This window comes from Melopsittacus undulatus, chromosome 9, assembly GCF_012275295.1.
Source record: "Melopsittacus undulatus isolate bMelUnd1 chromosome 9, bMelUnd1.mat.Z, whole genome shotgun sequence".
In the NCBI taxonomy this organism is placed as follows: domain Eukaryota; kingdom Metazoa; phylum Chordata; class Aves; order Psittaciformes; family Psittaculidae; genus Melopsittacus; species Melopsittacus undulatus.
In genome coordinates, this window is record NC_047535.1 from 8,771,196 (window position 1) to 8,784,914 (window position 13,719).

The 13,719-nt window shown below is 43.7% G+C and overlaps 2 protein-coding genes across 4 annotated transcripts in view; both read left to right on the forward strand.

Moving 5' to 3' along the window:
• The window catches only part of LOC101875106 (cell surface hyaluronidase-like), a 49,747-nt gene extending 41,819 nt beyond the window's left edge, over positions 1-7,928 (forward strand). For 2 of the 3 annotated variants that reach the window (XM_034066475.1, XM_034066476.1), the window contains 5 exons: positions 901-1,114; positions 1,853-1,954; positions 3,974-4,134; positions 5,407-5,516; positions 7,578-7,928. In XM_034066475.1, the coding sequence (XP_033922366.1) occupies positions 901-1,114; positions 1,853-1,954; positions 3,974-4,134; positions 5,407-5,516; positions 7,578-7,798 (808 nt within the window). In that variant the 3' untranslated portion in view covers positions 7,799-7,928. Of the gene's footprint in view, positions 1-900; positions 1,115-1,852; positions 1,955-2,398; positions 2,659-3,973; positions 4,135-5,406; positions 5,517-7,577 lie in introns of those variants that run through there. The other variant, XR_004550041.1, reaches the window with a different exon arrangement.
• The window catches only part of CEMIP (cell migration inducing hyaluronidase 1), a 111,669-nt gene that overhangs the window by 41,565 nt on the left and 56,385 nt on the right, over positions 1-13,719 (forward strand). The window lies entirely within an intron of this gene.

A 13,719-nucleotide genomic window follows, 5' to 3' on the forward strand; every position in this document is an offset into this window, starting at 1 on the left:
TCTAAACTAACTTCTGGCAGTATCAGCCTTTTGGTTCTCTGTTTAATTCAGCAGTGATTTTTTTTTTAATTCTTTCAGAGCACAGAAGTTACAGGATTGGCTTTTTCTTTTTTGGTTGTTTTTTAGACTTTATTTCATAATGAGTGGGATGTTCCCCCTTCTTTTTTTTAACCCCACATGCTGCGTCCTTTGGAAAGGGGCCAAGCTTACTCATTCTTTCTTCCAGACAAATAGAAACAAATATTTAGTTTTAAAAGAAATAGAATGAAAAACTCCTTTAAACCTCACGTATCTGATCCTGGAGCTGAATTGAGCTGTTTATATAATTTCCTCAGCCTGAATTGCAGAATCAACACGATTGAAAACATACTTAGAACAGCTAGAAGGAAAAATGAACTCCAAAGGCCAGAAGACCTGGCTGGCTCCAAGCTTTTGTTGTGCATGCCTAAGGCTAAGCTCTGCCTGCAGGCCAAGACTGTGCAACAGCAGAGAGCTGATGGGGAGATGTTGACATTTCCAGGCAAACCTGTCTCCTACACAACAGCCTGAGCTCTTTCTCTGGTGGACACCACCATGTCTTGGGCAGAGTGGGGTGCCTGGGGCTGGAGAGAGGATCTGCCCCACTCAGTGCTTGCCTGGTGAAGGCAGCTGGCTTGGGCATACAGGCTGCAAGTGCTGCAGGTCTTGTCATGGCAGGATGAGGGGGGAGCTCAACCTGCATCCTTGCAGGACACATTTTGCAATGTGTGTGCCATGTTACACCAGTCTAAGATAGGGCTGGATTGTGATGTTGGGAAATGTGAGCAATCATGGCATTTAGCAAGTGCAGATCCTCCTTTCACTCAGTTTGTCCTCTAAGCACACGGTGGCTCTTATCCCTTTGTTTGCTCCTGTTTGTAGGTACCTATTTGTTCACCTGCAAGCCCATGAAGCTCGGGAAGGACACAGCTACTGCTCTAAGCAAGGCTGTGAACGTATTAAGATCATGGCACATATGTACCCATGGGACGTCTGGAGCTGTGACCCAAACCCTTTCCCAGAGAGGCCAGCAGCCACCCAGCGCCCTGTGTCCCAGCACCCAGCTGGGCCATGCAGGGTGTGTGGGGCCCCACAGGTACCCACCACACGAAACAGCATCTGAGGTTATGCAGTAGATGTGCACCGTAACATTTTTACAGCGTATAAGGAAAAAACATATGGAATTCCTGTTCATGAATCTGCCCAGCATCACATAGTATGTGTAGAAGGAAGGGGTTTGCTCTGAATTTCAGCAGCTTTTTGTACTATGCTTCAAAGATAACCTCAAAGAAATTGCCCAACAGGGAGCATGTGAATGCACATTCATGGAGCCCTTCACCCCCCCCCCCAGTTTCTTTCTTTTAAACAAGAAATACAAGGACTCTTGAGGGGGCTCAGACTGGATTAGCTTTGGATTCCAAAGTACAACACTGCTGATTTCAAACTGGGAAGTAATTCTGGTTAATAGGAATAACTGGAAAATTAGAGTCAGGTTCTCTCCTCATTTACAGTAAATTCACCCCACTGTAAGTCCTATAGAATTGTTTCATACAAGATTTGCATTTGAGTTTGTAACCAAACAAAATATATGCAACTTTAAACTGAGTTAGTGGCAGGGTGACCATCAGAGGTCCCTTCCAATCAGCATTGCCACAATTCTTTGATAAATGGTGTCTTAATAATGAGCACTTGTGAACTAGGATCACAGTTTGATAAAAGGATTCTTAAAGTTTTGCAGTCCTATCTGTATGAGCACTGGTACCTGGTGTCTCTTTGGTGATGAAAACCAGTTATCAAGCCAGTTGTTATATTTCTGTCTCTGGTGTTATTGCAGCTTGCTATCACTAGCACACCCTCAGTCAAGTATATAAGGATTCAGATCCAGTCTCTCAGCAGGATGGACAAACAAAACCACTTGACATCCGCATTCATTAAGGTATATTGTGTTTTACTGCATTTGAAATGGTGATTAATCAGGGGAAGCTTTATCTCCAAGGAAAGGTGATGCAAAATCTTGCTGAGCTTTAGAGGAAGGAAATGGGAAGTTCCCTTGGAAGAGGCAGATGCATTGTTCCTCTTACAATTAACTGTACTAAAGTCACTGGGAGTTCGTATTCTATTCAGATGAGGATTTGAGCCCTTAGGGGGAAAAAAAGGTCTTTTATCAACTCAGAAGAAGAATTAACACCACCCCTCTAATGTGGAAGAAGAGAGGGGAACAAGAACAGAAGTCTGTTTACAAAGGATGGGGGAAAGAAAACCCGAGTTTGTTTTTCTGATTGCTGGCATTACACTAAAAGACAAAAATAACTATATTTCACTACTGAAGAGGTGTGGATCTGTCAGGCTGTCCCTAAACATGCCTTATATGTCTGTCTAGATGTGAAGGGTGACTAAAATGCTTGCAAGGACATTATCCAGGCTTACATGCCGGTGTGATACTGAATTATAATCAATGCTAACAAATGCCAAGCAAAGCTGGGACAGTGTCCTCAAGGAGTCTGAGCAGCCAAGATTTCTTGCCACATCCACTGACTGCATCCTCAAAAATGTATTCAAAACCATGAGGTGTTACTGGAAGCAGCATCTCATCTGTGATGAGGTGCAAAGACCTGTGTGTGTGCAGCAGTCGTGGGACAGGTGCAGTATCCTCAACTCTGCTTTGCCTTATCTAAAGCTTTAATGCAAAATACTGTTTTTTGAAAGAGTTTTGTTCTGTGCTAAGCAAATGATGAGGTTAATGTCTAAATGAAAAGGGACCACAGGAGCCCTTGTGCTGGTTCCTAGGTGGGTCTGCAGAATGCAGACAGGGGCAATACGCACAGTGGGACTATTGCGTTTGCTAGCAGCCACAACTAGGTCCGTTTGCAATGGTGGTTGCTCTCTGCTCCATGTGCATCCAGACTTTGACACACTTCCCAGGCTTAGGAGCATGAGACAGTCAGGACCAGGTATTTAGTCTGTCTTTGCTCCTCCTCGCTCCCCTCTGCCCACCCCCACTCTGGGCCTCCAATGGACCAGACAGTCAAGTTTTCCTTAGCCTTGACACCCTGTTGCATTCAGCATCCTCTGACAACTTGCAGAAGCCACTTCTTTAACACTTGACTCCCTCATTCATTCTGGTCCTATATTCCATGGAAGCATAAACATGTCTCAGATTGATGGGAAGTATCTGAGCTCCCAGGTGTCTTTGGGCTATGGACAACTATGTGAATTACAGTGGTGCATGTTATATCCTGGGCTTAGTTTTCTGACAGCCTGAACTGGGTATGCTGTTGCTCTCCTTGGTGGTGGATGTGTCCTCCCAGGCTAAGCTGTCCCCCAGGATGATGGGAAGATGCACCATTATCGGGCACCCCAGGGAGTCTTTGACTTTCTAAAAGCAAATATTGTGGGGCACATCCTGAGAGGAGTAACTTTCAGAAGGAGCATGTGCTGTATGACAGGAAGAGAGTAGGAGCCACTTGTGCTATAACTTCTTTGAGGCACTGAGACCAAGAAGGAATATTTTGAGTTTGGTATTTGCACTTCCAGGGAAAAAGTCCATGTGTTGCTTCTATTCCCCCATCTGCTGTCTCAGCACCTCTCCCTTGCTCCATGGTCAAATCTGCTTTGCCAAGTGACAGTAATTTTCCCCACATGGAAAGAAAGTGGTTATAGACTGAACTAAGCATTTAACTCCCAGGGTTTTGTGCTTTCCAAATGTATCTTCCTAACACACAGAAGATGACCTCATTCCCCCTGGTTTTGTACCTCATTGAGAATATTTGCTTCCTTCTGCCACTGACCATTTATCAGTGCTGTCACTTCATCTGTACTAATTGTACATTTTAAATTATAGGGCGCACACCCTTGATAATTTCCTTGCTTGTACGTCCTTATGATGAAGCAGGGTCAAAGTCTGAAGCTCCCCAGTCTGCCTCCATAAAACTAACCTCTGTTTTTTTTATTGCAGATAAATGACACCATTTTCCTGTTCAATAGCTATGGGTTATTCTTTGTGGTGGTAGATGCATGTTCAGGAGCTGTTGTGAGTAGGAGGCACTTTGACACAGTTACTGGTGAAAACGCTGCCAGTGCAATAACTGACTATGTTAAAACATCTATAAAAGAGAGGTAAGCAAACTGCTGGCAGCCCAGTTCATGTAGCAACACATGGCTGATAGAGAAAGGAAAACGACCTACTTTCACAAGCAAACCTGTGCTCTGAAGGAATCTGGCACAGATTAAATATATACAAATCCCAAATATCACCCAGATAATAAGAGGAGCAGGGTATCTTTCCCAGGATTGCACAGATTAGAGCAGGCAGAAACAAGTTTTCTGGTAAACTGGCAATTCCTTCTAAATTAACCATTCAGTTTCCAGCATGGAGTAGGTAAGGTCCTTCCAGTGACATTTGCTATTCTGTGCTTCTGTCCTGGTGTCCAGCAATTTCCTGGCAGTTAATGATTCAGTTTTCCATTTCTGAAACTGAGTTGATTTTTATTTACTCTTACTGATTTTGCCTTTTGTAACAGATGAAAATCACAGGTGTGCCAGATTTTCCAATAGGACTTTTCTTGGGTAAGCCAATGAATAGACCTGCCTGCCTGCAGGCTCTGTTACCTTGCATGTGTCCTGGCAATGGTCTGGATCATCTCCTCTTCTGTCTGTCCCACATTCCTTGTGGTTTTATGTGTTGCCACATAAACATGGAACAATAGAGATTTATAGATAAATTCTTGGCTGCTGGCAGGAGCAGGTCAAATAAGCAGAAAACAGACTTTCAGCCCAAAATATTTCTGAGCAGTTCATGACCAAAGATTTGAACACTCCTGAGCTATTACATCTGTATTTATGCACATGAGTACATTCATGTATCAAACCTGTATGAAGCGACATATATCCAGACGATTCAGTTTGATTTTCTGGTAAGATGTGTATTTTGCAACTCCAGGCATGCAGCTAAATGTAACAAGTTGTGCCAGTAATTCATTGCAGGTACAATTCACTGAGGGCTGAAAGCACATCTTTGAGGACCTAAGCTGGATGGAAGCTTGATTGAAAACCAGACCCAGAATACAGGCGGTTTCAGAATCTGAGGATTGCACAGCAACTGAATTTCTTCTGTTGCTGACTGTCCCTCTCCCATAAAGGGATGCACTTGCAAGCACTCCCTTGTGCTTATTTTGATTCCGTGAGAAGCACAGGTTTAATTTAGGAACATTTAAACAGAGGCTGAAACTTAGGAAAGTTTACATGGGATTGAAATCAAAGGGATTTAAACATGTTCTTAAAGTTAAGCAAGCTCTTAAGTAGTTTTCTGAATTTGAGTTTAAAGGTCTTGTGGATTCTTAATGAATTAATATTTTGCAATCATGTGGTAATGACTTTCCTTCTTTTCAGATCACTTGTTCTCGTGTGCTCTAGAGATATTTCAGATGTGATGGGGAGCTCTGAAATGCCTATTTTTACCAGGTTAGGTTCAGCAAAGCCTGTTGTCTTCCACAAGGAAGGTAAATGTATTTATTCTACCATTTTCTTTTGCTTAAGAATTACTGGTGTGTTTCCCTATCAAAACTGTACACATCCTTATATACTGCTTATTGATAGACTTGCTAGCACAGTATCCCAGCTGTAACCTAGTAAAAACCTTTTGCCTTAGGGATGGTGAGAAATATGAGAGTTATTTCAGGGTTTTGACTCTATGTCACCAGTGAGAAGCTGCAAGCTGCAAATTCTTCATCCTAAAAGGAAGTTGTTTTTCTAATCAAAAACAGAAAAAAAAATCATTTGATAAAGATTCCAAAATTCAGCTGCTTTGCAAGGAAAAACAATCATAAATGGAAAAGTTAATGAAAAAGAAAATTACCTGAAGTGAAAAAGGATCTTTTTTTAAAATATATATATAGAAGGAAGGTAAAATCACCAGTTTTGGAAAGTTCTCATTACAGTTTTACCTTGGATTGCTGCAACAAATCCATTGATATCATTAGTCCAGGAAATCCATGCTGGATTTCCTCCTGGAAGACTGGGACTATTGAGTCCAGGTTTGGATGAATAATTTGGGTGATTGATAAGGAAATCACAAAACCAACCAACCAGCCTGATTGAGTTTCAATTTGCAGTCTCAAGCAGATATCAGCTGGAGAATTGGCTGTTTCCAGGTGTTTCCAGCTCTTTTTTTTAATTTTTCTTGGGGGTTTGGGGATTTTTTTTCCCCCTACTGCTTTACTGAAATTTGTATCAGTTTCTGGTTCAAGTTTCAAAGTTCATTCTGGGGGAGGACAGCGTAGTCTTTCAAAGCAGAGACGGTGATTTCACTTTGGTGCCTGTTTGATTCCCAGAAAGCTGTTTTTATTTTCATCCTTTTAAAAGCAAAACTTTGAAGTTTTCTCTTTTTTGTTTTTTGTCCTGAAACCTCATTGCTTCATTCCTTCCTCAAAGCCCTGAATACTTTCGAAAAGAATTTTTTGATTAAAAACCAATCTGTTCTGTTTGTTTTGTCAAACTTTGTTCCCTGAACCACCTTTGCCACTCACATGGGCACAGCACTTCCAAGTAATTTTGGGAACTCGGTTCAGCCTCCAGCCCTGAATGCTCCAGGGGCACAAAAAGCAGCAAGAAGGACCACCACCCTCTCGGGGACATGCTAGTTGGTGGCGACCTCTTTGCTCTGACACTTTGGCAGGATGCTGGTGCCTCCACTACTGGCTGATCACGTGCAGCCCCTGTTTTGTTTTTCCTAAGGGCAAGGGTGTTCACCCATGTGTCTGCCCTGATTTCCAGTCTGACTAATTACATTCTGCTTCATGGGCTTTCTCCTGCTGATTCAGGTATGCGCACTGTTTGACTTCACAGCTCCAAAAGCAATTGCATGCAGGACTGTTCCGCACTGGGGGGGCTGTGTTCCAGGGCAGGATGGAGCATTTCTCCCAAGTGCATATTGCTTCTGCCAAGGATAACGCAAAAAAACCCCAATCCACTTGACCCCAGCAGGATCAGGATTTAGGGTCTTGTTGCCTGGTTTTGCAAAACCTGATTTAAATTAGAAGTGCTTACAAGAATAGACTTGATCCAACCAGCTGCAATAGCCTTGAGAGTCTTTGCAATGGAAAACATAATATAAACACAAGACAGTATTATTAAAATAGAAGAATACATAATGCCTCTGTACTTTGTGACAGGACCAGAGCACAGGCGACATGGGAGATAGTTTTGGCATAACAGGAAGAAACTGATGTAAACCAATAAAAGAAGGATTCAAAATGCCTAACCATTTTCAGGTAGTCAAATATGAACACGTACCAGTCTTATGTAAAAGTAAAGAGTAAATCAATACTCCTGCTAACTGACATCTGGGAACCCACTGAACTAAATGATACAGTGAGGTTCTGGCTTCAGGAAAGCTCATTCCCTCTTTCACCATCCTTTTTCTCTCCTAAATATTCTGTTATTTTAATCCAGGAAAAAAAAAAGGCTGAGAAGTTCCCATCATGTGGAGGGAGCCTGTGCTGCACTGCTAGTAAGTGAACCAACCCATCCAGAGGATCACTCTCTTTGTGTCTGTTTTTCAGGGAGTTTTGCCATGCTTGGCTACAAAGGACAAGCCAGACCCTCCTGGATTAAAGTCCTTAATTATGCTGGTTATCAGAAAGCTGCTTCTTTACAGCATTATGTTCCCTTGAAGCTGAAACAATATCAATGTCCAGCTAATGATGATGAGCAGCTAAAATTTGCTTTTTCTCAGACCCACTCAGAACACATCTCTACAGAGGCTGCAGCTTCCTTGGATTAGCATCGCTGGGGAACACCAGCCAGGCAAAGCCTGCTGCTGCCACCAAAGCTGCTCTTGTTTTCACGGGATTGTACCAAACCAGTGGTGTTCACTTGTATATAGTATAACTAATAAATATAGTCTCATTTTACCCGCTGTGGTAGAGCTTTATTTTGCAAACAGTGCCTCACAGGGCAGAACAGGAAAAGCCTGTGGGCTGCCTTTCCCAAGGAGAAGTGTTTCAACATACCTACGATTTGGTATCAAAAGGTAAGTTTCAAAGGCAAGAGCCTGCTCTCCAGTATCACAGAGACTGGAAATGGAATTTGGCGTGGAAGCTTTACCAACATCCAGGGAAACAGATGAACTTCAGCAGAGGTAGGGAATTCTCCCTTCACTTCTGTTTTCCCTCCATTAATGTCTGCTTTGGAAACACCTAAATGTCCACCTGCCATGGCATTTTAGGTGAACTCAGTAACGTCTGCTTGGTGAGCATGCAGTAATCTTACAATAATGTCTTCTAGTTGAACTGAATAAATAGGGTGCTCCAAGGAGTTATAAATGCACTTCTGTCTGTAGCTAATGACTGGTGAAATGATGTTTGTCCAGCTAATGTGAACATTTAATTAAAGACTACAGGAATAAAGCCCAGGATAAAGTATGTGCTGCATAGGGTTAAGTCTTGCGTTCCTTTCAGACGATGCTCGTATTGACCTTCTGCTCCCATTGTGGACTGAAATACTGCCAGTAGTAGTGGTTAGTTCTCTTTGATTTTCTGGTTATGCTGCTGCTTTATGAAGTAAAGACAAAAATGGAACTTTGTATGCAAACTGAGAAACAGCTGATGACCTCACTAACAGTTTAAGTACAGATGATGTCTTGTTTTGCTTTGAACATGATGTTACTTGGTGACAGCAGTGAAGGGCAAGCAATTACAGACTATCCATGTCTTTGTCATGTGGGTTACTCAAACAGGTAGGTGAAGGCTTTGTTACTAATGTCCTGTTGTTTCTTTGAAGTTCTCAGAAATGGCCAAACAATTTGCTGCAGGGAAAAGTTAGTATTTTGTTGGCCAGACTTTTGCTCCCTGGTGAGTTAGTCGCTCTGGCATCTGCACACTGGCCAGCTGATATTGTGCCTCTGAAAGGGGACTGAACTCCTTGGCTGGGACACTTGCCTCCATCAGACATGTACTGCCCAGTGGTTGGACGTGGGGTGAGAGGACACCTGAATAGTTTACAGGCAGCAAAGGAGACTGTGGCTCCATCCCCACACCAGGTAGGAGAGGTGTGAGTTGGGACTGGCTGGGGGAAAGTTCCTGGCTTGCTAGAAAGTGTGAGGAAATCACTGATACTGCTCAGTAAAGGTAAGATAGAGTGATGCTGTTGACATAATGGACCTGTGCTGGCCCCCATGGGAAGTGATAGGGACTGATGTACTCTGTGGAGATAAGAAGTGGTACAAGAGCCTGAGCAGCTCACACTGACCCTCCACGGAGCTCCCTGAAGTCCATTTGAACTCCTATTAGTACCTAATTGCCATGATTTCTGAGGCTGTGCAGGGAAAGAGAAGCAAGATGTTTCTGGCTTGTGAACATAACCCCAAGATTGGAACAAGTATTTGCAGAGCAAGCTTTCAGCCTCTTGGAGATTTATTTGATAATCTGTGACAGGTCTAGACCCTGGATCCCAATAGAACTTTGCAGGGTTCTAACCCCAGGCTGAGACTAAACAATTGGCAGAGGAAGAGCCTGGTGAAGGAAGGAATGTGCCTAAACGTCTGAAAAATCTCTATTCCTCCTCCTGCCTCAGAAGGAGAGCAAATGGCAAATGTCCTGGAGAGGAAGGCGTGGCGCCGTGGCGAGCCAGAGGCAAACAGTAAAGTACCACAAAAGCAAAAAGAAAAATATTTACATCCTGATGCAGTTATTTGGGTAGTTAAAAGCAGCAGTTTGAAGAGGATTCAGGATGCTGTGATCGTCTTCAGCCACTGCACACAGTTTCCTTTCCTTGGGAGGGAAAAAAGGCTTCAAAACCAGGGAAGCTCTGCAGAGGGTACAGTTCCTCCACGGACCTCTGGGACATTGAAGACCATGATTTCAAAGGCTAACACTAACCTGGCATGCACCAGAAGTCTGTGTGGGTGAAGCTGTGGGGGTAAGTAACTGCTGCATGGGCTTTTTGTTCGTGGGAAGCTGTTGGATATTCTGAGCAGAAGGATCCCATGAGCTGTGTTTGTCCACATGGACCTGCAGCTAACCCAGGCATGTTCAGTACATCTAATGCATTCAGGATATATGTGTGCCCTGGCTACCCCGAGAGCATTTCTGCAATGAGGACATAGGAGCTCTGGCATGCCCTGAAAGCATTAGCTTGGCTATATGCTGAGTTACTGTCAGCAGGCACAGCAAAGTCTGTGCATCCTGAACCTCAGCTAGTGGGTCTCAGCTTCCCACCACTTTGATGCTTTGAAAGCTTCATGCAGTGAATGAGGGTTTCATTCAGTGAAATGCTGAGCTCTTCGAAAGCATGTGGAACTGTGAGTCAGTCAGCCTCGGATGGGTGGAGTGATGTGAATTGCAAATGATTTTGTTTTAGCTGAGCCAAAGGTTGCTTTCTCTCCTTTTCCAGGTCTGTAAACCTCTGCAAAAAACCCAAAAGTTAAATCCGAAAAAAGTATAACTTTAAAATAACTCTTTCCCCCCCCCCTTTATTTCTGTCTCAAAAAAGTGTACCAATATCACAACAACTTACAAACACTCTACTTTCCTTCAATTTGTTAATTTTGAAAATTTCCTCTAACTCGTGCTCCTCTTCCAGAATCTGCTTTTATGAACATCAGGAATCAGGGAACTTGCAGTGATGTTTGTATATGCAACACGTGAGAGGAACCTTCTTCCTTGCAGGGAACCAAGGTTCATTGGGAAAAAAGTCAGAGTACTTTTGACTCCAGTATTGATTTCATTGAGAAGTAATGTCTGTTCCTGGGTTTAGCCCTCCTCTACTTGCTAGTAAAAAAGAGCACAAGATCAAGAGGCCACGCTGCTGTCATGTGCTGGGACTGGGAGAGCATTTTCATTAGCGATCCCACGGAATATGCCTGTTTATTTGTAAGGCTCCCTGAAGGCTCTAGCTGTGCTTGTGGCTGGGTGCATGGAGGCTCCCCCTGCACAGGAATGCCACTATAAGGGAGAGCTGGCATGTCATCGGATCAGAAAGGCAACTCTGCTGCTCAAATCCATCTTCCCTGCTGGGGCTATAAAGCAGCATTCCCTGAGTGGGGTGAGAGGACAGTTGCTGCCAGGCAATGTCAGCAAGAAGGTAGCAGAGGTGCTAATTAAGCATCTCTTCTCTATGTTAGGAATCAGCTTCCAAACTGATGTCGGCTTCTTTGCATATGAATGAGGAAACATTGCGGCAAGGCTTCAGACCCAGCCAACAAACCACTAAAACCTCAGCATCTGCTGTGGCAGTGTGAGGGTCCAGGTTTGCCTACCCAGAGCAGGAGGGGTACATCACAACTCTGGCACAGACCCGTCAGGGTCCCCTGGAGCATCTTGCCTGGTGAAGGTGATCCCTGGGGTATATGTATTTTATGCACAGGTCATCCCAAGTACCTGTTCAAATTAGTGTCTGCTGAGAGTTTACTCCCATCAGGCTAACTGGCACTTTTTCCATATGAGCTTTGCCTTTTCTTCTCTGGGGATTGCTCCGGACCCCTGCCTTGTCCTGCACAGGTCTGTGGTTTCTCTTTGTGGGCAGAGGCAGCAGTAGTAGCCATCAAGGTTCTTGCTCCTGCTTGACATCTTTTTCAGGGAGGATTATATAGGTGCTGCTTTCCCCTATCCTTGCTGTGTTTGTAATGGACAGTCAATGCTCCCATTTATGCCTCATTTGACAATACCAGAAAGGATCCTTGTCTTCAGCAGACACTGAAAGTACATCCTTCAGTGTGTGTCTAGCCAGTCTTACAAAGCCCTTTAAAACACCCAATATTGGGAGCTACCTTTTTAGAGGTGGGCAGGGTGGCAAGCTGAGGTTGGAGCCTGGTGTGTGTTTCTGGATGGCTGGCTCTGCCACCCCAGAGAGCTCTGCTCTGACCTCGGGATTTGGGGTCTCCATGTGAGATGCTTAGGACAATCCAGTTTCCTCAGAGCATTTCTTCACTGTTTTGCTGTCAGGATTGTTTGCTCTGCATTAAAACTTCAGTGAGGGCAGTAGATAGGAATTCCAGTCTGTGCACTTTCTAGTACAGTATCGCTGCTGACACCTGCAGTAGCAGCCAATTGAGAACTAATGGTTTCCTGCATTTACTTTTAGCACTGTCTGCTGCTATTGTTCACTTTTTGGAAAGATCCAGCAGCTGGGAATCATTTCAGAAAGTCTGCCTTGCCAGATCCAGGGATATGAGTCCCACTTGCCATTGCCAGGCAGCTTTTAATGGTGAGATGAAAAAGCTTTTCTCACCCAAGAGAGGAGTCACAGATGGTATTTGAGAAATGTTGGAGATGATAGACTTAGGAGGACACTTGCAAGGCCCTTACGCTCTCAGAGTGCCCGAATCTGCAGGGAGGTTTGTTGACATTGCTGATTACATCAGAGCTGAAGTCAGCCACGTGGCGCCTGTTCAAATGAGAGGTAGCATATTGCTGCCTGTATCCCCATGCGGCTCTGAATGCTGAGCTAACACGCGGCTGGCTGGCAGCAGAGAACCACTTTGGAGTCCCCTCCAGCAGGAGACATTAATGAAAGGAGTCACTATCTCTTCCTCCTTTTCCATTTAACAGGAAAATCGAACGTGTCACTGTTTGTGCCTAATTATTTGGGAAAGATGTTTAGTTGAGAGCCTTTGAAGGAAAATTCCTGAGATTATCCTCCAAGTAGCATTTTTCCAGTAGTGTATTAGTCAGAGCTGAATCAGAGGAGTCAGATCCTCTTGGACCTGTCAGCTTTCAGTCTTTCCAACCCAAGTGCCAGTTAATACTAACACCACAATGACCCCGGGCTCGATGTGAGCTTAATCAAACACCCTCCCTCAGTCACAAAGTAAGCAGGATATTCTTTGGACTGTGGCAGATCAGACACTACAAAAACATTGGAATCTGGCACACAGCTGACACCTCCAAAAATGACATGACTTTCCAGTGTCTGGTTACTTGTTTTGATCTCTGCTTATGAGGATAAATGTAATCAGGGAAGCAGTCCCCAGTGAGCAACTGGGGATGTAATACCAGAAGCCGTTTTGCACAACCTGATGGTAAGTACTGTGCAGTTCTTGGCTCTAAAGAAAGCAAAAGCTGTGGAATTTCTTAAGCTAATTTCTTACCTGTTTGCTGTCGAAACAACATCATGAACTGGACAGAGCAGAAATGGTCCTCTGAGTTATTAATGGGCCCGAACAAAATAACTGCTTAGCTACCTATAAAGCAAATGGGTGCCTTCACTGTCAAAAAACCAGTCCCTTCTTTATATTTCTGTGAGCACTTATATGATCTGAATGTATTTTTATGATCAATACTTTACCAGTTGGAATCTGGCTTTGTGCAACACTAACATGCAACTGTGTCCATGCTGTAAGAAACACTATTTATTTGCAGTGACCATTCTGTACTATTACCATTTGTTTAGATTTTCCATTATCATTAAAGCAGAATCTACTGATTGGGTTTGCAGATTAGGCTGTGCAATAATCCCTAATAAATCTTGGCGTTTTAATGGTGACTGCTGTACTTCAGGCATACTTGCAATAATGTTGCTTTAAAAGAGCCCTGTCTTATCAAATGTTGATGGTTAATGCTGTTAAAATGTCAGACACGTGCATCCTGGGTCTGGCACAAATTCCATGGTGGCAGTATTGTGCTCTGATAATGTATAGCATTCAAAGTTATAGCATTACTAAGTGCATTCCTCTTTTCTGCTGTTCTGTAACAGCTTTTCAGCACC